This window comes from Crocodylus siamensis, chromosome 4, assembly GCF_052110815.1.
Source record: "Crocodylus siamensis isolate JL-2025a chromosome 4, ASM5211081v1, whole genome shotgun sequence".
Classification (NCBI taxonomy): Eukaryota; Metazoa; Chordata; order Crocodylia; family Crocodylidae; genus Crocodylus; species Crocodylus siamensis.
Window position 1 is genome coordinate 182,970,985 of NC_143398.1, and position 25,667 is coordinate 182,996,651.

Sequence of the window (25,667 nt, forward strand, 5' to 3'; positions counted from 1 at the left end):
AATTAAAAAAAAGAAGCATATCTAACACACATTTGGCACAAAACCAAATGAAAACCAGACCAAGCAGCTTAAACAAGAATATAGATCTGTTTGTGTTCTCACATGGTTTGCTTTTTTTTCTAACTTTTAAAAGATTGTTATTGTTGGAAATTTATTTTTAAGAAAAATACTAGTTTGTTTATCCATGCTGATGACCTTTCAGTACTTGTTTTTGGTGTGTGCCTCGAAACAAAACCAAAAATTCCCCAGACAGACAGAGAAACCCAGTAACTTTTTGCTTTTATCAGTTTTAACTAAAAATACCATCCTGTTCCATACCAAGGATGGAAGCATTATCCACTGTACATTTTTAAAATCTAGTGGAAGTACATTCACAAACCATTGCTATGTAAAGTGCTGAATGAAACTCAGAAGATTGTTTCATAAGTTACTGAAAGGAACTACTTAAACAATGTACTTCAATAATAATGCTGTGAGTGATTGTTTCTGTGGGGTGTTTATAAGCCAAATATTATGTTCACAGACTGAACAATAATTTACACATGCCATTCTTTGCAATCTTTCAGCTACAGTGTTCTATTGACCATTTGGTTGCTGTGTAACTTTTATTTTACCATCCAGGGGTCAGAATTTAAAGCTTGAAATGGGTTGATTATTGTGCCTTTGGGAGACTTCTGTATGAATTTCTGCATGAATCTTTTTTATTAATACCTTTCAACAATTAATATATTTTCTTTCTACATATGTCAAGTTTAAATTTTGACTTGAGTAGCTGAATGTTCAAATTTATCAGTTTCACTGCGTCTGTAGTACTGTCCTTTTTACTGTATTTCCACTATAAACCTAACTGTGCTAACTATACATCTCGTATATCCTGCTCTTGATAGCTATTTGATTCTCCATGTTTCACCATCAATCATCTTGCTTTGAGTTCTCATTGCTGATTTACACTGAATCTTTCTATCTAGAACAGTGGTTTTCAACTTCTGGTCCGTGAACACCTGCGTGTCTGCAGACTGTCTAAGGGGGTCCAAGAAAGATGGCTATGATCAATCAAAAGTATGTGAATACCCACACTTAAAATTCAAAGAGGTCTGTACCTCCATTTAAAATTTTTATTGGTCTGCAAATGAAAAAAGGGTGAAAACCGCTGATCTAGAATATGTTATTACTTAACATACTAGCATTTAGTGCTCAGTCTGTCATTTGAAAATGTACATGTTGGTTGTCACATTGGAGCCCTGCCACCACCTCTCTTAAGCTTCTGGTCATTGCAGTGTACAGAAATGTTTAAAGCATATTTCTCCATTCTTTGTTCTGTGATTCTCCAAATAAATGGTCCTGGTTCAGCTTTATGCTTAGCTGACCTATTCTTTTTTTTTAGTCTTTGCAATATTGGAAGAGAGCTCTCTTGCTCATTTTTGAGATCTCAGTAAAAGCTTCCAATCTAAAATGATTCTGAACACAGGTGGAAGGAGTGTTCCTTGGCCATAAGTTGATGGTATGGGTTTTTGCTTCTGTTTTTAAAAACAGTTATGTTGTTTGCTATATGTAAATCAGTCTCAGTACTGATTTGTATGTGTGAAATTTTGTATCTTATGAATAATTATATGTACATTACAGCAATTCATATACTTTAAAAATGCTTTTACTTAATTCTAGAAAACTGAAAGTATTTTAATTATATTAGCAGTTGCTGTATAATACAGATAAATGAGAAGCCCTAACTGGTATGACCCAATCTTCCAATCAGATCAGTGCAAATCCTGTCCTCTTACAGAATCCCTTTGATTTTTCAATAGGGCTCTGTATAATCATATGTTCTCTTCTGTAGATCAGATTTCAAGTTTTGGGGGCAAAGACTGTTTTAACCGTACAGGTTTTAGAATGTGTTATGGTTCTAGATGACAATTGATAGACGTGAGTGTGCCCATAAGAGACAACTGCATTCTGAAAATGTTTTAATAGATAAATGTAAACAATAATTGGGGGGGGCAAGGGCAGGGGCAGGGGAGAGAAGAGTGAGTAGCAAAACATTTAAGATTTTGTGCACTTGGGCCCGTGTTACATTTGGATAATCATATTTTTAATTCCTTGAACAGACCCAAATGAATGTTGGTATATGTGAAGGAAAAAACATATTTGAATGTAATCCCTTTAAAAATATACTATTTAAAAGTTCTTATACAACAACACCCCAATCCTACTCTCCCTTTCTCCCTCGTTACATGTTATTTTCTTGTGAGGGGTTTGGGTAATTTTTTATCCAATTGGTGTTGGTACTATTTTAGCTGGTAAGTTCAACGCTTTGCATGTCACACTCTTCCTGAAGTGTGGTGTTCACTCTACAAAAACATTTCTTCTCTTGCTTTTGTTTATCATAGATTATTGTTTTCATCTTTCACAGAACTGGGAAATACTTGAAGGCTTGGCAAATGCATTCCAGATTGAAGAACTGCTGTATTCATCCCCCTCTTCCTTCTTTGGAGAACTGACTTCTTTAAACAAAGGTAAGGTAGGACATCACATATTAATAGCAAAATTTTATACCTTTCGAAGTAAACTGAGCCATAACTTATTCTGTCTCCCATGGTGTCTTTAACCTTTTTTCCCAGCCTCATACCAATTATGATGTAATTTTAAAACTGACTTGAAAATGACAGATTTTGATATGCTTGTTTCCAAAGCCTACATTACATAGTGACTGTTTTTATTAATAGAACAGTAATTAATTAATTAATTGTGGAAAATGTTTTTTGTTGAAATAGGCCATTTGCTTTAGTGAATCTTGTTGTTACATTAATTGGTAAATATACTATGTAGTTTAGAAATGCTTCAAACATACCCCAACCACCCCGAAGAGTTTGTGTATGTAGACTTGATTACAGGGTAAATTACTGCCCTGGGTTAACTATCATGAAAAATCCTACTTAGAAATTGGTCTTACACTTCCCAAAAAATTGTTTTTGAAATCATGCATTTATGTTGACAGTTGGATAAAGTTGGAACAATTAGTCTCCCCATTGAATTCAAAGAGCTTGTAGGTTAATATTGGAATGAACCATTGTGATTGCCTAGTTAACATCCTGTGAAAATGTGACAGGAATTACCCATAATTCCTGATTTGAACTTCAACATATCTTTGTGTTAAGAGCAAAATAGAAACAATTAGTCCCTTTCCAGTGTTTTTTTTTTCTCTTCTCATACTTTAGACACAACTTGTGCAAATACTAGCAGTGAAATACTTGAGAAATAGTACTTGTGCAGAATTAAGTAAGCACATAAGTCTTTACAGGAATAATGACAGCATGACAGCACTTGTATTATTCCCTTCTCATTTTTTAAATTCTATATGTATTTGCATATAAGACAGCCCCTGAATAATTAGATTCTATATATGGGAAATGTATAAATCTGTTATAATTTTGCAGGCATGGAATCTAATTATTGGAGGTTTGCTTTGAATTTGTCCCGTTTCCGGTGTTACAGCAGGGAAAATCCATCTTAGCTTCATAGTTGGTAGGGTCAGAAGGGACCTGAACAGATCATCAAGTCTGACCCCCTGCCATGGGCTGGGAAGAATGCTGGGGGTCAAACAATCCCAGCTAGGTGATTTTTTTTTTTTTTTTTTCTAGCCTCCCTTTGAACTCCCCCATGGTAGAAGCAAGCACCACTTCTCTTGGAAGTTAATTCTAGCTCCTAGCTGCCCTGGCTGTGAAGTAGTGCCTCCTGATGTCTAGCCTGAATCTACTCTCAGTCAACTTACGGCCATTATTCCTTGTTACTCCCGGTAGTGCACTGGGAAACAGAGACTCTCCTATTGCCTGCTGGTCCCCCTTGGCAAGTTTATAGATGGCCACCAGATCCCCTCTCAGCCTTCTCTTGGGGAGGCTGAACAGGTTCAGGTCCTGTAGCCTGCGCTCATAGGGTGTGCCCTACTGCCCCCTGATCATGTGAGTGGCTGTCCTCTGGACCCTCTCAATGCTGGCCACATCCCTCCTGAAGTGCAGTGCCCACAACTGGATGCAGTACTCCAACTGCGGCCTGACCAGTGTTGCATAGAGGGGGAGGATCACCTCCTTGGCCCTGCTCGTGATGCATCTGTGGATGCATGACAAGGTGCTGTTAGTCTTCCTGACTGCATCCCCACATTGGCGGCCCATGTTCACCTTGGAGTCCTATAATGACTCCAAGATCCTTTTCTGCCTCTGTGCTGACAAGAAGGGAGTTCCCAGCCTATAGGTATGCTGCTGGTTCTTCCTCCCCAGGTGCAGTACCCTGCACCTGTCAGTATTAAAACCCATCCTGTTCTCATCCACTCACCTCTGTGACCTGTCCAGATCTAGTTGTAGCCTGTCCCTCTCCTCTAGTGTGCCCACTTCTCCCCATATCTTAGTGTCATCTGCGAATTTGAGCAAGGTGGTTTTCACCCCCTTATCCAAGTCACTGATGAAGATGTTGAACAGTACGGGCCTGAGCCTTGGGGAACCCCACTGCCCACATCCCTCCAGGTTGAAAATGACATGTCTCAGTTGCACCAGGGCTCTGTGGAGCTGGTGTCCTGACACCCCACATGACTGGTCCTTGTGGATGACTGCACCTAAGACAGATTTAAATTGCTCAGCCAAAACTTTGGTCAGCAGCTTGTAGTTTAAAATGCAGAGGGGTGATCAGCTTCCAGTTCTTCAACTCCTCCCTCCCAACCTTCTTGTACAGGATGGGCATGAGGCCTCCCTCCATCCCCACTCCCAGTCAGCCCTCCTGAAGGCACTTTTGGAAGAGCTTCAGCAGGTTGGGGCCCACCAGATCCCAGAAGGTCAGGTAAAACTCCTTGGGCAGGCTGTCCAACCCAGGAGTCTTACTGTTCTTGAAACTCCAGAGGGCCGTCTTGAGCTCCTCTGGGTTCCAGTCCTTCTCCAGCTGCTGCTGCTCATCCTCCTCAAGGGTCTGGTTGAGGCTTCACAGGCACAGCTATATGGCCTCTGGGTTCACCGGCTTCTTTATGTACAGCTCCTGGTAGAAGGTGGCTGCTGTGACAAGCATGCCATCCTTTGACTGGTGCTCCACTCCTCCTCTGTCTCTTAGGCATGTCATGACCTTCTCCTTGCTTTTCTTCAGCCTGGAGAAGAAAGCAGATCATTCCTCCCCCTCCTCCACACAGGGGGCCCTGGCCTGGAAGATGTTTTTCCTGGCCTCCTCCTGGTACCAAGCACCACCGAGTTGGGCCTTCACCTCCCTCATGGTCTCCCTTATGTCCCAGCCCACCGCTGCTTGCCTGTGCAGGTTCTGTAACTTACGGGTCAAGCGCTTGTGTCGATTCTGGTGGAAGAGGGCCTGTTGCTTCCCTGCTCACTGGAAAAAGCCCCTGGTCCTCTTTTACTCTGGCCCACCACTTGGTCTGATTCTGATACAGGTCCCAGACATGTATCTTTTGCTTTTGTTTTCTCCTCTGTCCAAGAATACATGAGGGATTGTGGAGGAGGGTGTTTGGCCTGCTTGTTTTGATGCCTTCATCCTGCAGAGCACAAATTGATGATCTCTCCATATGTCAGATCTGCACGTAGTTCTCTGAATTCATTCCTGAAGCAGCAGCATCTGAAAGGGTTAGTAGTGTAATAATGCCCCTGTATAGGTTATCTGTAGCAAATGAACTTGGGACCCCTTTCTTTAAAAGGGAAGAGAAGTCACAGTACAGGGATTAGAAGTTAAGGAAAGCTGTTTAGGCAGAGTATATGTGGAGGGCAGATTTGAGTAGGTAAATCCAGAGGGAAGCTAAGCAGTAGTAGGTGTCTTGCAGCAAGCTTTGAACTTTTGCTTGGTGGCTTCACCTTTTGATCAAGGTGCTTTTTATAAGTACCTCATCTCTCTTCCACTCCTTCTATGCCTTTGTTGAATTATAAATAAGGAGCTGTCAGTAGTAGTAGCATCCCCAATATGTTTTCTTATAGTAATTCTGTTGTCTAGACAGCTGACTGCACCTCTTCTTTTACTGGTAGCTCCAAGCCTTTTGCTGCAGTCTACATTGACCTCTTGAAGAACAGAACACAGCATGTGGCAGATTTGTTCCAGCTGCTGCTTATGATATTGAGCTTTTCCCCCACCCCACCCCACCCCCCTAACCTCAGCTTCCTGATAAGTGGCTCTAGCCTCTTTCTCTACACCATGGATGTGCAGCCAGGAGTGTGGTCACTGAGGAGGAAGAAATAAATATTTAAAATATGTGAAGTTTTTTTAAACACAATTTTAATATTTTTGTTTTATAAGCCTTCTGAATTTAAAGGGAACAAAGCTACATTTTAGTCTCTTAGTATTTTTGTAAAAACCTAGGATTGCCAGGCATGATATTCTGAATTTTCCCTAAGTTTTCACTGCAGTTTTAGTTGTAAAGAGATTTTTTCCTAATTTTCTGCCCTAAGCTGTTGCATAGTATTGCTGTGAACTAACAGAAGACAATCTCATTTTACCTCCAAGTCAGCTGCTTCTCTGCGGATTGCACAGGTACTGCAGAGCTTCTAAGTACCACCAAGTAGAGAAGCTGACTGCCTCACAAAGACATTGGGTCTAAAGTAATTGCTTTGAGATTTGTCAAATAAAAGGCATGGTTACTATGCCCTTTATTATTACTATTAATAATGAAACCTGGTCATCTGTGTTTATACTAGCTCTTTTGAGCCCATCAACTCCCTTAGAATATTTTAATAAAGCAGGAGAGGAAAGACTTTTATGGCAGCAAGTCTAATTCAGTTTAATACATCTCTTGGAAGTTGGCTTTAGGGTCTGTTTCAATTCATATAAATTTCTAGTTGCCTATTTATGCATGGGTTTTTTGTGTATTTTAGATACAGTTGATCAGTTTAGTAGATGATGTAGTGATTCAAAATATCAGTGTCACCTTTATGAGGAAGAAAAAGTGCTAGTGAGAAGTGCCATAGAGATGGCATTGTAAAAGGAAAGACTTCCTTTGACTTCTTTATTTGCAAAAGTGGTAGAGCTCAGTTGCTGAGGTTACAATCTTTTGGTCAATTTACCTCCAACTTCCCTGTGAATGTCTCTGCCAATGATATCTGACCTATCCCTTCGGATTGCCAGCAATGGTGTTGGTATTCTTGATGCAGATGGATAGGCTCAGATCTATTCAGGTAGCTAGGATTCTAACTCTTGCTTACTTCAGTAGCATCAAGCCATGGCAGTACCTTTGTGGATATAGGCCTTAGTTTCTGGAGATCGATATCAAATCATAATTCATTTAAATGAGTTGACTGAGCTCTTTTGGGATGGTAATAGCTTGGCATCACTACTAACCTGCATTGAATTCAGACCACAGACTGAAGCCTCCTTTTACTCTGATGCATTTTGTCCTGACAGAATGAGGATTAGTTTCTTCATTTTATGCAAGAAGTCTGATCTTACTTAAAACAAAGGAAATTTCTACTTTTTGTGAATACTAAGAAAGTTTGAAAACACAAACTCTAAAGCTAAAAAATTAGGCAGATACAATACCCAAATATATTACTTTTATATTTATATTTATTATGATATTTAGCCATTTCATTTGGCTTGGGGTAAAGGAAAAAGGGGCTGTGCTAAATTCTCTGCCCTTTTGCATAGATCATTGTAGTAGAACATGGATATTTTGTGGGATTATATTCTTGAGCCCCCAGTAAAGATGATTTGTGGGTTTGTGACATAACTATGGGCATGCAGAGCCTCACCAACCAGTTTTGTAGGACCACTAAAGCGTTCTTTTTGCTGTGACTTTTTTATTTAAAAGGGTGCTGGTTTCAGATCTGCTACATAAAACAGTGCATGAGCTCTGAATGAAGAAGCAGCCTTCTTTTGAAGAAAAAGCTTCAGCAAACAGCTGAACAGATTGTTCTTAATTCAGTAAACTGCTGCAGATGATATGGGCTGCAAACTACCTGTATATGACTGATGTGGATTCCTACTGTGTAAACTAATCTCAAAAGTGCTGAAAAATAGGTCATTACTAGTGTCAGTCGCATTGATTTTTTGATGTTGGTAACACTTGTGTGCAGATTAGACAGCCGTCTCAGTAATAGCTTGCAGGCATTGGGCAAATGGCTAATTCGGGACAGAATTGCCTAGAGCTATGGATACATGACTCTTATGCTGGTGAAACTTATCCAAGTGACTCAAGGGGTAGCTTTGTACTTCAGTAAAGTGACTGACACTAGTGGGCATGCCTCCTGATAGTTTTTTCCTAGTAAGAACATACAGGCCAAAAAATTACACAAACTGGTATAAATGATCAGAAACTGGTTCAAATGTGTGACACAACAGAAGTTCAGTGCAATTAAATTGCTTTCAAAATGGTTGAAATTTGTTTAAGATAAACCTGGATGGATGTAGTATCAGATTTTAATTGATTTAGGTTAAATCAGTTTATTGAACTTTGGTTCCAGATCGCCTCCTGATTTTTGAAGTTAACTCCCAGTCCCCCAGTATCCCAGGATGTTTTGCACCTCCCAGGAAACTGTCTGCCTCACAGGTTGGGTGTGCTAGCCTGGAGTGTCTGCTCCAGCTGAGCAGGGAGGCATGCTGTAGGACCCCTTGGCTTCTGGCCAGGGCCACTGTAGGCACGTGGCTGCATTTCTGGAATAAAAAATGAATACCTTTTCACTTGCTTATTGGTTCAATCTGTGCAGTTTAAACTAACCTGCAAAGAATTGATTCAGCATTGGGCTTTTTGACTTATGTCCTTAACCATAGTAAAATATCTTCAAACAAATACAAGTGGAGCATATAAGAAAAAGCCCCAAAGGGTAATGGACTAGCTTCCAATATTTATTTGGGCCTTTTCAAATTGTACGGAAAGGCTTACTTTTAAAGCTACTCAAAAATTTAAGACAAGGTTCTCCCCCAAACAGCATGTGGGGAAAAACTCTCATTTTACATTTGCACTCAAGGAAACCTTATTAAATACATTGGCTGTCATTAAGCTGCTGCCAAAAGCCTGATGTGGTCCATAATAGAAACCAACTATGAAGTTGATTAAATGTAGCCAACACTGAGCATGACTTCAAAACACACAGCCCATATTTGGCCAATGTGTTGATGGGAACCTACCACAAGGATAGGGTAGTGTGGTCTGTCTGAATAAGATGTATGGTAGTACCTATGGAGCGCAGTCCCCCTCAGCACTGATCCCTGATTTTTATGTTACGGTGAGCCGCTACATGGCATACATTTCCACTTCCACCAACTTCAGTCTCACACCAGAGCTGTGTTTTTTCCTGTTTCCAATAGTTTCTGTTTCTTTACCAGCCATAAATGTCTTGGGCTTGGGCCTGCACATAGGGTGCCTGCCAGATGGATTTGGGAGTATCTGAAGTCCCAAGCTGAAAAGACTGAGGTGGAGGACACTTGCTGGTTATAGTGCCACATAAGGGTTTGGAATGATTGAGTTTTGCCCAATCGATAGCATTCAGAACTGATTTGGGTAATTTGACCTGGGATATGAACAATTATCCAAAAAAATTTGAGGGGGGTGTAGGTGTATGCATGTAAAATGCATCAATTCTGGATGAACTAAGTCTATGGGTACTGTATCTAAATGTCTACAGCTATGTTTATTTCAATGTCAGTGTTTTCAAATTTGCTTCTCACTTCTGTGTGCTCAAGGAGAACAGGATCTGACAGTGAGCTGGGGGGAGACAGAAGTTGGGGGGCAAAAGGGCTACCTGATTCCCACCCCCAATTTATTTTCCCTGCTGTAGCAATGGGAAGGTGACAGACTCAAAGCAAATCTCCAATCATTAGATTCTACACCTGGAATATAATAATAAATTGATATATTTTCCATATATAGAATCTAATGATTGGGGGTTGCTTTGTATTAAAGGACATCTTTTATATTCAAGTAAATATGGTAACTGAGAAATTTTATTTTTTTCATAAACTTTGATATAACACTTCCCCTTTAACTGGGTGTTCTCTGTGAACTTGCTTGTACTGCCAAGAATACTCAAGATGATCTATTCTTGCTGTTTAGGAAAATGTTATGACTGTGTACTGCTGGTCTTTATTCCTTTGCACTGCAACATTGGTTAGTTATTTAATATGTTGCCTTTTTATATTTCAACAAGTACAAAAGGCTTTGAAGCTACAGTACTAAAGTTTTCCAGAAGTTCTGTTAGCTGTTACTTACAGTTTATTTTTTACATTAAAACAACCCTCTTTTAACTACAAACTATTTTATTTGGGATTTTACTATAGCACTGTTGTTTAGAATTCTTCTTAAACAGATTGCTAGGAAGAATGCAGGTTATTGCTACATAATGTTGCAGAGCTATAGCTGTGCAGTAGGCTTCCTTTTGCCAGTTTTACATATGAGCTTGGGTTTTTTTGGTTTTTTTCTGAGACATCTAGATTCTTGTGGTATTGTTATTTAAAGTGAAAGGGAATCAATATTTTATTCCCTGAAGCTCCACTTTCATATCTTCTGTGCTCAGATTTAATTCTCGTTGGCAAGAGCACCTGCCTTTCTTTGAAAAGGAAAATTAGTAATGGTGGTTCTGGACCTGAATGTCAAAGTGTTGGGTCAGTGTGTTCCAGCTGATGCATTAAGAAATTGTTGCGACAACAGAAGTTGAGTGAATATATTGGGCATTATTCTGATTAAATTTCTGTGTGTGCTGAAACCATAAGGAAAGAATGTAATGGCATAAAAGGTGGAAAATATTTGCTAGGTTTTTAAGAGCTTTCCCAATGCAGGATACATCTTGGTGCCCATAAAAAGTCTGTATTCTTAATTTTGAACACAGCAGAAGGCATATTATTTTAAAAATGACATTTAAGTTGATGTGTTAGTTCAGCTCTGGGTCTTTTATTGAAAAAAGGAATCCTTTCACTTAACTATTGAGCTGTAACTTTTTCAAATTCCTGCCATATAACTAAACCCTACTTTAAAAAAACAGAAGGATACAATTTGAATTCTAATTACCTAAATGGAGATAATTTATTGGATAAGAATGTCTGAAAAAGTAACAGACACTGTAAAACTGTGGCTTGACGCATGTATATGTATGAACTCAAAAAATCCATTCCTTTCCTCTTCTGTGTTCTTATGACAGGGTATTTTGTAGAATTTGGAGATCTGACTGGATCTGTTTGTCTTGATGCATCTAGGGCATTAGGCTTGCACCAATATCTCTTGGGTATCAGAAAATTTTAAATCTGACTGGGCTGCACTGTGAGCACTTTTGCTGTGGTGACCTTGAACTTGTAGCCTCTGGGCTGTCAACCATGCACCTTAGTGCCCACACTCAAAAGTTGTTACTGTATTTACCTGAATCCAAGATTTTTTTTTCTCCATTCAACATGGGGGTGGGTGGAAGGAAGGGCGTGGAAGACACCTTATTTTAGATTTGAGTACCACCAAGAGTGGGGGAGACTGCACAGTGGCAGGTGAACTGTTGTCACTCCAGCTGCAGCCCCAATGTTGAGGCTGGGGCTGAAGTTGCCATTACTGCTGCTGCCTGGTTAGTGCTGGGGTCAGAGCTGCTGCATAGATTAAGCGGCGGACGTGGGGAGGAGAGGGGAAGTTCTGTGGGGCAGGCATTGAGGTGGGGTTTACAGTTGCTGGGGGACAGGTTGTTTTGAGGGTAGCTATCTGTCCCCTGCTGCTGCTTTCCCCACTTCATGCCCCCTTGCTGCTGCTGCTTTTCCTGCCACAGCCTTGGGTGGGGGGCTAGGGGGTGTGAATTTAAGGCGACCTTCCAATAATTAGGTTCTATACATATAAAAGTTTTGTTTTAGTTTTCTAATTTTCCATGCATAGAATCTAATTACAGGGGCGTGGGAGGCTGTCTTAAATTGGAAATAATTTTGGATTCAGGTAAATGGGTAAATAAGTTGTTAAATATTGGAAGGCTTGCAATATTTGCGTGCCACTGGAAAAGAAAACAGTAGTGTTTTTACTTTCATAAAATATACACATTGCTATGAATAGACCTCCATTTTGTGGTTTGAAAAGTGAAGCTTGCAATTCCTCAAGAGCAGTTTTGACAAAGCACAGCTGTTATGACTTCCAAAAGTCTATTTTACTTTTTTAATTTTTTTAATTAAACAGTTTTGCTTTGTCACATTCAGGATTATCATTATAACCTTTTTCTCATGGTTTTATTCCACGATGCTCAGTTTGTTCCAGTTGTCTTTTCTTTGTACTATATTTGGTAAGTGAACAGGGATGGATGATGTGTTTGTCTCAGATAATGTGCAGTTTGGCCTGTAACAGTGAGTCCCCCCCCCCCCCCCCCGAAGTACAGTAGCTTTATAGCTAGAAGCATGAAGGGAACAATTTAAAAATAAAAATTGAAATATGCAAATAACTTTCTGAAATACAACTTACGTTAATGTTTGATATGAATTTTAGCAGTCAGATATCAGAACCCTCTCCTGCACTGAGGGTGTTTTGTAACAGTATGTTTTATTGCCAACCTTTTACTTTAGCTTCAGTTGGCACTTCAGGGTTTTTCTTTCTCTCCTATAGGAAGAGAGGAGTAGGAGCTGTAAGAAAATGCTGGGATCAGAACGTGGTGTGGTGGAAGAATGGTTATCAGAATTCAAGGTAAGTTTAGGCTGATGAATTGCAATGTTTTTTGTTACGGGTAATATTAAGAATGCTAATTAGTAAACATTAAAAATCAAAAGAAACTTCAACAGTATTTTAATCTTTTGTATTTTTGCATAGCACAGATGTCTGTATAAAGGTATTAAAATAAAAAGCAGAGGTTGAAATACAAATATTAATTTAGTTTATTATAATGGTGAAAATGTTATAGCCTGCTGTGTAGATCTGCTTTCAAAACACATCATGCTATTTAAATCAATGTTATTAGAATGTAAAAGGAAACCAACTACTTTAAGCAAGTTTAACTTTGATAAACAATTTGTTATTAAAACTTTAAATATTGTTTGCCCAGTTTAAAATTCCAGCGGAAATGGCTGTTAAACAGCTATAACTTCCTCTTCAGAATTTACGAACTCTCTAGTTCTTGTCATTAGAAACCTGAAAGTGTTGCTATAGTTGAAAAAGCAAAGACAAAAATAAGCTGTCTTCATTGCTTATTGCTTTCTGAGCTGAGAAAAATATCAAAGTAGTTCATAAATAGTAATGATTACTTTTGATTGTTATTAATCTTTCCTTTTGAATAAGCTGGTCTTAGGTTGTGTCAGTAGTACCAGTGTTTAAGCTGATGGTGCAGTTTCGTGTCCTTGTCAACATACGAGAATTTGGGAGATGCTAGTGCAGAATTTCTGCATGGGAGATCAGAGTAATGCAAGGATCTGATGCGACATGGTTGCCTGTGAGACAAGTGATGTTGTCCATGATCACTTGCTTTGTGTTGCTCATGGTTCTCATGTAAGTTTAGGATAATATAAAGTGAAGGTTTGGGCAAATAACGTTAAGATTGGTATTACTGGTATTTATTATAATAGGTCCTGAGCTATTTAGGGATCTAAGCCTGTGATTCGCTGAATGCTTTCAACTGCTGCTGAAACTAATAGGAATTGGTCTGGAAAGAACTAAATTCCATCCTTATAACAAGGAGTTGTGGATTTCAGTCTTGACTGAGACGCAGGTTTGAAATTACTGTGTTCACTGTTGTTGGAATGAGGCTTAGTGCTTTCATAGTAATATGTCAATATATGGAAATTTTCATTCTCACCTACTCATCACAGTAATTGCTGTGCCTGTTTGTTTGTTTTCTCTTTAGGCATTACCTGAAACTCAAATCTCCAGTTATGCAGCAACACTACACCGGAAAAAATCACTGGTGCCAGCTCTTTATAAGGTCATTCAAGACCCAAACAATGAGGTAGGAGACTCCCAAAATCTCTTCTCCCACCAAAATAGAAAATAGTGTTGAAGAGCCTGAATGTTGTTCCTCTGTTCTCAGGGGTTGATGCAGTTGCTTCTTCCACTTATACTTTTCAATGTCATCTTGTTAAGATGTAAACTGTTTTTTCTTAAAATTGTTGAATGCTGCTGCTTGCTTTGACTGGTCAGTGTGGCATACCACCTTTTACCCATATCTTATGACGTTACAGTCTATTTGATTGTACTTTCTTCTGTTATTAGGTTACCACGAACCAGAATGTCAAAAGGGGTGTTCATTTTGCCATGATCTGGATCTGTTTGTCTTGATGCATCTAGGGCATTAGGCTTGCACCAATATCTCTTGGGTATCAGAAAATAAACCACTTAATGACTTTTGGCCCTTGTTCTCTTTCCTCTTTTTACAGTTTCTTTTGAACTTTTATGTTCCGAGAATCAGTCATCCCTCTGTCCTGTGTAAAAAGCAGAATAGCTAAAGGGATGTTAACTCTTTTATTTTCACAGATTTGTTCCTCTAAACATTAAGAAGCACATCAGAAAATGATTTTAAAAGTCTGCTACTGGTCTATGGGAAAACTTTTAGTGTTCATAAGTTTAAAAATTGTTGTGATGTTTGGGGTGTTTGTGAGTGACTGTATCGTCATATAGTCTGGAAGCTCCTAGTAAACTAATAGCTGTATCAGAGAGGTCTGCAAACAAAGCTGAATTTGGATTAAGTTTGTTTGGCCATTGTTAAACTTCTCTGTGGTCCATATGGGAGCTGAGAGACTTTTTATACATGCAGAACTTGCATACATTTCATTGATTTCCTTTTTTTCCTTTCTGAAGTATTTAGCCTTTAAGCAGAGGCCAATCTTGTAAAGTTGCAATAGAAAAGTCACTTCAACCAGTTACTTCACTATTTAAAGGGGAAAAAATCTTTTCTAATTTTTAATCTTCATTGTGCCTTGATTTAGGCCTATTATGTTTCAAATGGGATAGAACTTTGGTATTGCCTCTACTAGTGTCATACAATGCTGTTTGTAGATGTGTTTCATAGATATAGTTTCTACTGGTATGTTAGTGCTCTCTTCTCCTGGCCCCCACCCCCCATTCATCCCTTGCAGATTTTTCATCCCTCATCAGTATTTTTTGTTGTCAAAGGTATCTTTTTCCTCTTCTAGTCCCTCTTCCCCTCCACCCCCCCCCTCCTGTTTCCTTAATTTAAAGAGAGTTTGTAGTGGCACTCTGATCTGTGAAAGAAAATACTTTTTTCTTAACTGCTGTTTTTTGGGCATCTGAAAATGTGCTAGGTAATTTTCAAGACCACAGTCCCAGCCTGGACAATTTTTATATTTATTATAACAGCTGATTTTGATAATGTTACCTTTGGATAGGATTTACTATTTTAAACTAAAACAGGACTTGTTCTTTAATATTTTTGCAACCCTTTGAACATGCGAAGTCTGTACAAGTACTAAGTATTATTATAAATACGCTAAAGAGAATAGCAGGTGTTCAACACAGAACAAAGCTATGTGGGTTTTTTTTTCCATCAAGGGGAATAAAATTGACTGACTTGTGATGTTGTTATTAAAATCCTGCCTTAAATAGGAGAGTCTTGAAGTAGCATCCTTGCTTTATATGGATGGAAAAATCCATGTATGGTGTTCCAGAACACAAGATTTTTTTTTTCCACTCTTGCCCACATTGCTGCTGCTAAGATCTGTACCTCTTTTGCTTCAGCTGTTAGAAAAGAAAAGAAAAGAAAAGAAAAAAGCCTTTACTTCAGTGGGACTATTAGTTGTAAACCTTGATACCCAAGATGGCTATATAAGGTCCTTTGCATAAGGATTGCCATGGGATTTCCATGGGAGTGAACAACTGTTGGGTTAAGAAGTGGTGTGTTTCAGCATATACAATGTCCTGTATTATTAAAAACTAATTTTTTTTTTCCCATCTTTGTGCTGTATGTGGGAAATGGTTATTCTGTTAAGACATATTAATGTTGTGTTAATGTTTTGATCAGTAATAGTATCTTCGAATGCTTATAAGAGTCTGAATATATATGTACAGAAACTAGATATTTTGGCCATGTACATTTCTCATACATTCAGAGTAATTAATTATAAAGAGAGGAATAAGGTTCCCAAAGTCAATAAAGCCTGTGATTTTATTTTTTTTTTTAATACTTTGCAACAAAAAGGATCTTCCTGTCCTGAAGAAATGCAAATAACTGATAGCCTGGAATGGAATTTTTTTGTCACTAGAATGTTGACTAAAAGTCCCCCTTTTTATCAGACAAGTCTGGGCTCTCTTTTGACTGTACCTCTAAGTTGCTGTTTGAACTTGAGCTAGTCCAATAATATCTGTGCTTCAGTTCCCTCTGTTAGGTCACAGCATCACGTATGTGTTGATTTATAAGATAAAGTTTTTCTATCATTTTAAAAACTTTAAAATAAATTGAAGGTTGTAGACCTTGACCTTATGAATTGACTCAGGTTTTATCAGGTGTCTTTCCTTTGTCTTCCCTAGGTTTTAGATCAGGCCTCCAGTCACATGGGCAGTAATCTTGGTTACATGCACTGAATCTAGGTATCCCCAGTGGAAATAAGCCTTGCAGTTCATAGGATGTCAAATTCGTTAAAAAGATGGTTTGTTTGGTCTTAAACTTTCCAAAACTTATTGACATCCTAGGACAGGGTTGCTCAACCCATAGCCCTTGGGCTTGATCCAGCCAGTGGAACAGTGTCACCTAGCCCACTGTGCTCCAGCCACAGGTTTAGAAATTTGGTATTGGAGGAGTAGTTGTTGCTCCCCTGCTGCTAAATTTTGAGACCCATGGTGAGCCCCACAAGCCAGATGGCATGGTCCTGTGTGCCAGATCAGGCATGGAGGGCAGTGTGGGACCTGATCCTGGCACACAGGGTTGGCTCTGTGCCACTTACACAGCTAGCAACTTTTTGCAAACACAAGCCACAGCTTACAACCCAGGTTTGTATGGCTAAAAGGTTGAGCACCACTGTTCTAGAAGAATAAAGCACTCTTGCACTGAATAGGTAGGATAGGGGCTATGGCAGTGTTCACTTTGTCTTGCTGTCCTGCCAGCATACCGCAATTCTTTTCCAATATATCACTCTTAGTGGCATGAAGATAAGTCTTTCTTTAAGCCCATTCAATTCCTGGTCTTTCCTAGGATCTGCCAACAAGGGTGCTAATATATCCAGTTGTGGTTTTGCATTGTAGATGCCTATGAGAGTGTATCTACCCGTTTACTTTACTGTGGAGTTGACTAACTAGCTCCACAGTATAGCAGCACCATCTACATATGTGGCAGTATTAGGGTGCAGTAAATCTAATTAACTCTGCCCTAAGATAGTAGTGTTGAGAACCATGGTATCTTAAGGTGGAGTACTTAACTCTTGCCAAAACAGACATGTAGGTGGTGATGGGCTGACTGGGGCAGGAGTGTGCTAAAGTGCAGAGGCTGCCTGCTCCCTAGCTCTGCACTTTAGCACCCTAGTGCCCCAGCCAGCCCCTCCATTGCCCAGTACCACCACCAAGAGCTTAGGGCTGACCCCCCAGGCTCCCTACCAGCCCAGAGCTGCTTCACACTGGTTCAGATGGCTGCCGTTCTAGGCACATGTGTAGACACTGAGCCCAGGAGCAGCTGACTGGCGTAAACTGCACTGGAGTTTATCTCATCACCTTAATGGCATGTGTAGAGGTACCTTGTATGTATTTGTACAAATTATTTCAAAAGAGAAGGCTTATGGTAACTTTAAGCTATTCTGTCCTTTTTTTTGGTAGCTCCTGGAGCCTGTCTGCCACCAGCTCTTTGAACTCTATCGTAGTTCAGAAGTTCGGCTAAAGAGATTCACTTTGCAGTTTTTGCCAGAATTGATCTGGGTTTATCTGCGTCTTACTGCCAGCAGGGATAGACAGAGTAATGGTTGCATTGAAGCATTGCTTCTTGGGATTTACAATTTGGTAAGTGAGATAAGAGATGGGTGAGAACAGCTTTTATATGCTTTTACATTAGTGAGGAATAAAAAATAAAATGAAGCTCAGGAATATCACAAGAACAAAATATTAAAAATGGTAACGTAATGATATTTTTAACTTGAAGGTAAAACCAGTTTAATGTACATTTAGTGAAAGTATGTTTGTAGGACTATCTTTACAAGCTTGTAAATCAGATTGATTTCCCCTGCATAGGGCTTACTGTTCTGATTAACATTGATTCCAGTTCTTCTAACTTAGTATTTTGTTGCCTTTGTATATTTTTGTTTGCAAGAAAAATGTAGTAGTTCTTGTTTTTTAAAAGTCTAACAGTTGACACTTACAGAGAGCCTTTTCTCAGTTATGCTAAATCAGGCCTGTCCAACTGGTAGCCTGTTGGCCACATGTGGCTCCTGCTTGGCCACTGCTCTGGCTGTAACAGCAGCTGGGGGCTTTGGGCTCTCCCTCTCCTCCAGTGCAGCACATGGAAGGGGTGCCCATGTGGGTGCATGGTGCAGTACTGGGCAGTGATGCGTATCTGCAATACAATGGTGAGTGCAGTGGTGCCTGCGCAGCCTTTGGGGCATGTGGCTCTTGTTGGTCTGGCCTACAGGGCAGGTGACCTCCAGCTGCTTGGAAGATGAACAGCCCTGTGCTAACTCAGTCTTTTCATGCAGGGCTTTTTCTGTTGCTTTTTCTCAACATATTTTAAGGAGAAAAATAGAGACTAAAGCAGCATTTGGCCACAAGTCGTGCACAGAAGGGGACTCATAACTGTAATTGAGAAACCTAAAACAAAATGTTATTCCAGCTGAAGGCTTGTATTTGGTGGTCAGTTTTAAGGGTGATTTCAGTGTCAGAAAAAAACGTTGTCATAGACATTAAATTATGTAGATTGGGGTGGCCATCTGTGAACAGCCCGTATATGGCATCTGGCAAATGCTAGAAGGAGCAGGGAACACTGGTAGACGGGGCAAGAAGCAGGAAGTAGAGCAGCAGTTGGGCAGGGAGCACAGGGTGGGAAGCAGTGAGCAAGACAGCGAATTTAGATAAAAGAAGAGGATTGGCATGCCAGTTGGGGAGAGTGCGGGGCTAATTTGTAGCGTGTCTGCTAAAAAGGTTGGCCCCACTGATGTAGATCTTGCAAATATATATTCTTAATGTTGCATCAGTTTTTATTAGGTCATTTATTAGCAATGTTATCAAGTTAGGCCCTTTCCTATAATGAAAATTTCAGCTTTTACAGGCCTTTGATGTAGCCTGTCCTAAAATTGTCCTTTTTCTAATCCATTACAAATTTTCTTTTGCCAAGGTGTGTTCTTAAATATTTTTTCTTTATATCCTTGGTAAGCATGATATGGCTCAGCTGATTTATTTTATCTCTTGTTATGTTGTTATAAATCCAAAATAATTTCAATAAAATCAAGATACTGATTTTATGCTGATGTATATGATATCAAAGCCTGACTAGCAGCTTTTTATTTTTATCTTTTGGTGAGAAGTAGTTCATATTTCTGTCATTGGAGTCAGTTTACATGAAGATGCTTTAGCTGGTCCTTCTAGAACTCATGTAAATGATTCACACATGCATGAGCTCAGCAGTTTAGTACTGTATTGCTACGTTTTCTGCAGACTGAAATAGAAGGAGAGGTTTTAAATGTTTGAAGCAGTCCCCATTTTTACCACTAGTGACAGAAATCAATAGATATTCACTCAGCTACACCTTAATATCCTTCTTTGTGACGTAGTAATTTTGCTGGTATCTTTCTCATGAAAAATACCAGATACAAACAGAAAAACAATCCTGTTTACCCCTTTTCTTTAAAAAAGGGGGAAAAAAGAAAATGAAAGTGCATGAGGAATTATTTAAATCCAGACAAATGACTTTACAAATGCTATCAACTTTAGTCTTCCCCTCTCTCTTCCATAAAGCTCTATTTTTATTTCAAATAGAATAATTAATTTCTAGTATGTTAGAAATTTCATAGTAGAATGGTAGAATATGGAGAGAGCAGTATTTGACATTTTATATGGGGTTACTCCATAATAAATTAAAATTGCTATGCTGTAACACAAGCAAACTAGCAGTCTTTAAGCAAATAAAAACTTTAATATGAAAGCTATCTGAAAATGTTGTCGGTCTTTCACTGCCCTTGCCAGTATATTTGTTAGAAACCCTGCCAGTTGCCTTGTTTTCAACTTTTTCCCTTTGATAGATTTATTAAGATATACTACTTTTTGCCAATAAATGACTTATCAGCTGTTGCACATTTATACTTTGTGGCCTTCACCTTCAGTCTTGTTCCATTATATAATTTTTGTGCTTTATAAATGTTGTAACTGAAAAGATTTTTCATTCATTTCTGATTCCTTGAGGAATGTGTTGTTTCAAAGCCTGTGTTTGTTGCTTCAGTATGGTGCCAATAGGTGCTGTACTGAGATGTTCTGTTTGTGCTGTCTTTGACAACAGTGCAGTTTTGTGGAACTGGACAATAAATTAGCTGTCAGTAGAGCTTAGAGATATGCACAATTGCCATAGTTAGGGAGGTACCTCCAGAACCAGTTACCGCTGTTGCTGGGCATAACTTGGAATGTCTCGTTATACCACTCCTTACCTGTACTTGAGTAGTGTAGACACACTCAAAGGGAGGAAATGCTCCATTGTAAATAGGCTTGGATACAGATTTTTCAAAGCAACCTGTGGTAGTGGAGTCATTCCTGTTGTTTTTGGTATTTTTTTAATGGCAAGTATAAAAAAATTGTAAGTAAATTACTTTGCAAGGAAAAAAGGTCTTGATTTATTATTTGTTTTAACTGTCTTTGCCATAAGAAAGTTCATAGAAGATTCCAAATCCTGTTTCCTTATGTCTTTCACTACTGCAGGAAATTGCTGATAAAGATGGGAACAATAAAGTTTTATCATTCACCATCCCTTCGTTATCCAAGCCGTCAATATACCATGAGGTAAGAATGAAGCCATGATAAGTTAAAACTGGATTCAGTAAGGCAGGGGTTAGCTACCTACGGCCTGTGGCTAAATACAGCCTACAAAGAGATTGGATCCAGTCTGCATTTTACTAAGGGCACCATCAATTTCCCAGTTGTTAGATTTGGTCCAGGTTTTGCTAATAGCATGCCAATTGCTTCTAGCTGCCTTAGCCAGCTGCTACAATCTAGGTGGAGGGTTGCTCTTTACTGCAGCCTCTGTTCACTGTTGCTGGAGTGGCAGGAGAGGAGTGCTGGCCTATGGCACTGGGTTACAAGCTACGGCTTGTGTTTGCAAAAAGTTGCTGGCTGTGTAATAAGGACTGAAAACTGGGTCCAGTCAATGTCAGAAATAAATACCCTGCATATATCTTCAAAGAATGTTCAAAGCTATGATGTTTTTGAAATGGTGTAACCTAATCTAAATGTAATGGAAGAAGGTGAAGATAGATAAATGAGCATGAAGGGAAGTTTCATTTCTACTGTTTTTGTTTAGATATGGCTGATTCCCAACCAAGGGGAAGAACTTGACCAGGAATTCTTAGGTCAGCTCATGGAGGTAGTGAAGTCTAAGGATGTGGTAGTCATGGGGGACCTGAACTTCCCAGACATCTGCTGGGAAGAGAAGTCAGCCAGGTCTGACAGCTCATGCAGGTTCCTAGCCCAAATGCAGGACCTCCATCTAACCCAGGAGGTGCACAGCCCCACCAGGGGAGATGCCTCATTGGACCTGGTGCTGGCCATGGGCGACGACCTGGGGGCTGTGGGTGCTTGACCACCTGGGCGACAGCGATCATCGCCTGCTGGAATTCACCATCCAGCACAAGGTGGCAAAGGCCTGCAGCAAGGCAGCAGCCCTAGATTTCAGGAGGGTGGACTTCAGTGAGCTAAGGAGAATAGTCAGGGAAGCACTGAGGTCCCAGAGGGGAGGGGAGCCAGGTGTCCAAGGAGAGTGGTCACTCCTTAAGGAGATGATCCTCCAAGCCCAAAGGGAGATAATTCCAATGCGGATCAAAGGGAGCAGGAGGGCACACAAGCCCTCATGGCTCACCAAAAGCATCCAGGAATGTCTCCTAGCTAAAAGGGAGGCGTACACCCAATGGAAAGGAGGGGACATCACCAGGGATGACTATGCTGCAGTTGCTTGGGGACGTAGTGGGGCAGTAAGGAAGGCCAAGGCAGAGCTGGAACTGGGACTATCTTCCCAGATTAAGGACAATAAGTCCTTTTTTAAATACATAGGGGGTAAAAAGAAGGTTCCAGGTAATGTGGGGCCCCTGCAGCACACGTTAGGAAATTTGGTCGTCACACCAGACGACAAAGCCAACACGTTTAATGATTTCTTTGCCTCCATTTTCCTAAGCAGGGACCAGAACAGTCAGCCCCCGCTGGGCCCCCCTCAGGCCGCAGGGGATGCACACCTAGGCCAAGGGTTAGTGAGGAACTAGTTACGGAACTTTTGGAGGGACTGGATGTATTCAAGTCAGCCGGTTCAGATGATCTCTACCCTAGAGTACTAAAGGAATTGGCTGAGGTCATTGCAGGACCCCTGGCATGGCTTTATGAACAGTCATGGTGCTCTGGTGTAGTGCCAGAGGACTGGAAGAGGGCCAACATGGTTCCCATCTTCAAAAAGGGTAAGAAGGAGGACCCAGGAAACTATAGGCCAGTTAGTCTTACCTCAATCCTAGGCAGGTTGTTTGAGAAAATTATTTTGGCACATATCCACGAGGGGCCAGCAGGGGAGGTCATGCTTAAGGGCAATCAACACGGGTTCATTAGTGGCAGGTCCTGTCAGACCAACCTGGTGGCCTTCTATGATCAGATCACCAAATCATTAGATGCAGGGGTAGCAGTGGACATAGTCTTCCTGGACTTTTGGAAGGCCTTCAACACTGTCTCTCACCCTGTTCTCATTAAGAAACTGGGGGACTGTGGTGTCGACACCCACAGTCAGTTGGGTCACCAACTGGCTGGAGGGCTGCACCCAGAGTGGTGGTGGATGGGTTATTTTCAACCTGGAGGGATGTGGGCAGTGGGGTTCCACAGGGCTTGGTCCTCGGGCCCACACTGTTCAACATCTTCATCAGTGACTTGGATGAAGGGGTAAAAAGCACCCTGTTCAAATTTGCTGATGACACTAAGATATGGGGGGATGTGGGCACACTAGAAGGGAGGAATAGGCTCTAATCGGACCTAGACAGGCTACAGGGGTGGGCAGATGAGAATAGGATGGGATTCAACACAGACAAGTGCAAAGTGATGCACCTGGGGAGGAACAACCGGCACCATACCTACAGGCTGGGGAACTCCTGTCTTGTCAGTACAGAAGCGGAAAAGGATCTTGGAGTCATCATTGACTCCAAGATGAACATGGGCTGGCAGTGTGGGGATGCAGTCAGGAAGGCCAACTGTACCTTGTCATGCATCCACAGATGCATCTCAGGCAGGTCCAAGGAGGTGATCCTCCCCCTCTGTGGCATTGGTCAGGCTGCAGCTGGAGTATTGCGTCCAGTTCTGGGCGCTGCACTTCAGGAGGGATGTGGACAACATGGAGAGGGTCCAGAGGAGGGCCACTTGTGTGATCGGGGGCAGCAGGGCAGGCCCTATGAGGAGAGGCTATGGGACCTGAACCTGTTCAGCCTCCACAAAAGAAGGCTGAGGGGGAATCTAGTGGCCTATTACAAACTAGTCAGGGGGGACCAGCAGGCATTGGGGGAGTCCCTGTTCCCCCGAGCACTGCCCAGAGTGACCAGGAATAACGCTCACAGGCTGGCAGAGGGTCGATTTTAGGCTAGCTATCAGGAGGCACTACTTCACAGTCAGGGCGGCTGGGATTTGGAACCAACTTCCAAGAGAAGTGGTGCAGGCTCCTACCCTGGGGTGTTTAAGAGGAAGTTGGATGAACACCTTGCTGGGGTTGTTTGACCCCAGTAATCTTTCCTGCCATGGCAGGGGGTCGGACTAGATGATCTGCTCAGGTCCCTTCCGACCCTAGAAACTATGATTCTGTTGAATCTTTAGATTTTTCTAGTGATTTTTCAGGTTTAAACCCATTTTTCATATGTCTAATTGGAATACATTTTTATATGCTATTCTTCTTTAAAAATCCTTTCCTCTCACTGCATGTCGCTTTGTTCCTAGAATGGATGGTGACACTAAGTCAGATATTGGGGAAATATCGAGCTCAGAAAATGAAATTATTTCTGCAGTTGATGGTCCCTGGGTCACTAATGGGAAATTTAGGATTGGGAAGGAGGGAATTGAAAAACTGGTCTCGTACTGTGGTTTATGAGATTCTGCATTATGGTGACTTGTAGTGCAGAGTGTGAGTTCACTAGCTCTTTACTAGTAAGTTGCTTAGAAACTAGCCTCAAGGAAAGCTTTTGAACTCCCTTTAAGTGAAATGTCATACAGAAATATTGGTGAAATCCTAGCTTCACTGAAGTTGATGGCAAAGCTCCCATTGATTTAAATAGGGTCAGTGTTTTCCCCATGAGGTTCTTGTTAACAGGTTCTTCCCTGAGATTGGAGCTGGACTCGGGCATTGTCAAGTGCATAGTTAACTGCAAAAACATAATGCCATAGTAAGTTAATTATTTCTTTGAGATTTTCTTTGATGGATAAAAATGGGCACAGTTCCCTTATTTAGAACTCATTCCCTCTTTAAATTTTCAGAATTGCTAAAATTTAAAATAGTCACTGATATTACATACTTAATTGTAAAATTGTGGGTGTAGGAGGTAAGCAGGGCAATATGACTTCACTGAACTTCTTACTGTAAATGTTAGAACTCAATTTTTACCAAGACAGCTGTGAAGAACTTGTCATCTCAATATAATTCATAGCAGATATGTATTCACATCACAAAATCCCGAGAAAATTGGCATAGATTTGATTCTTGAAAAAGAAATCCTTGGCTAAAAAAAAAAAGGTCTTACAGGTCAGTACTGAGATGCCATATTGGATGTGGAACTGTTTAGGGCAGTTCTCAGACTTCATCATAACATAGACCCTTTCTGCGACAGCAGGAGCAGGCAAAATAAGGTTGAAGGGCCAAATCCAGCCTGCCAGGCCATTCTGTCCAGCCTACAGGGCCCCTAAAAAATTTAGAAAATTTAATTTTTTATCTGTCCCTGGCTGCCTGTCAAACATGACAGGAGCTAGGGGCAGTAGGACCTAGGGGAAGCCAGTGGCAGAGCTAAACAGCTGCAGCAGTAAGTCTGGCCTGGCCCCCCCCTCCCTTCAGCCCCCATTACCCCAAGCCCCAGCCAGAAGCTTCTGCTTAGCAGGGGCTTCTAGAGGCTTCTGGCCTGCCTCCTTGCACCAAGGGAAATACAGATAAGGAGGGAAGCAGGAGAGGGCTTTGGATGATTGCCCCAGTCCTCAGGGCAGGCTCTTGTGATCCCAGTGCTGCAACTGGGAACCATGTAGTGCTGGCCAGTAGGCGGGCGAGTGGGGGAAATGACTGCAGCAGGTGGCGGGAAGGGGCAGTAAGTGGACATGCAGAATACAGCAACAGCTGGGTGGGAGTGTGGGGCCCATGCTGGTGCACCAAGGCCAGCGCCAGCGGGGCCCAGTGTGGGGCGGCAAGAGCATGGGGCCAGGCTCCCAGGGGCTTTACGGAGCTAGGCTGGCTCCCTCCTCTTCCTGCTTGAACAGCACAGCCCAGCCCAGCTCCATATAGCCCCTGGCAGCCCAGGCCCTACACTCCTGCTCTCTGTGCCCCCATTTGCTGCCCCTTCCCCCTGCCTGCTGCATCCATTTCCCCACTCACCCCTCTGCCTTCTGCGTTGTGGCATCACGTGGTTCCCAGCTGCAGTGCAGTAGCAGCTTTGGG

At 41.1% G+C, this 25,667-nt stretch overlaps 1 protein-coding gene across 3 annotated transcripts in view; it reads left to right on the forward strand.

The window, feature by feature from the left end:
- The window catches only part of HYCC2 (hyccin PI4KA lipid kinase complex subunit 2), a 91,181-nt gene that overhangs the window by 31,798 nt on the left and 33,716 nt on the right, over positions 1–25,667 (forward strand). For all 3 annotated transcript variants that reach the window (XM_090045131.1, XM_090045133.1, XM_090045132.1), the window contains exons 2-6: positions 2,408–2,510; positions 12,512–12,589; positions 13,740–13,841; positions 17,651–17,830; positions 20,726–20,806. In XM_090045131.1, the coding sequence (XP_089901257.1) occupies positions 12,539–12,589; positions 13,740–13,841; positions 17,651–17,830; positions 20,726–20,806 (414 nt within the window). In that variant the 5' untranslated portion in view covers positions 2,408–2,510; positions 12,512–12,538. The remainder of the gene's footprint in view (positions 1–2,407; positions 2,511–12,511; positions 12,590–13,739; positions 13,842–17,650; positions 17,831–20,725; positions 20,807–25,667) is intronic.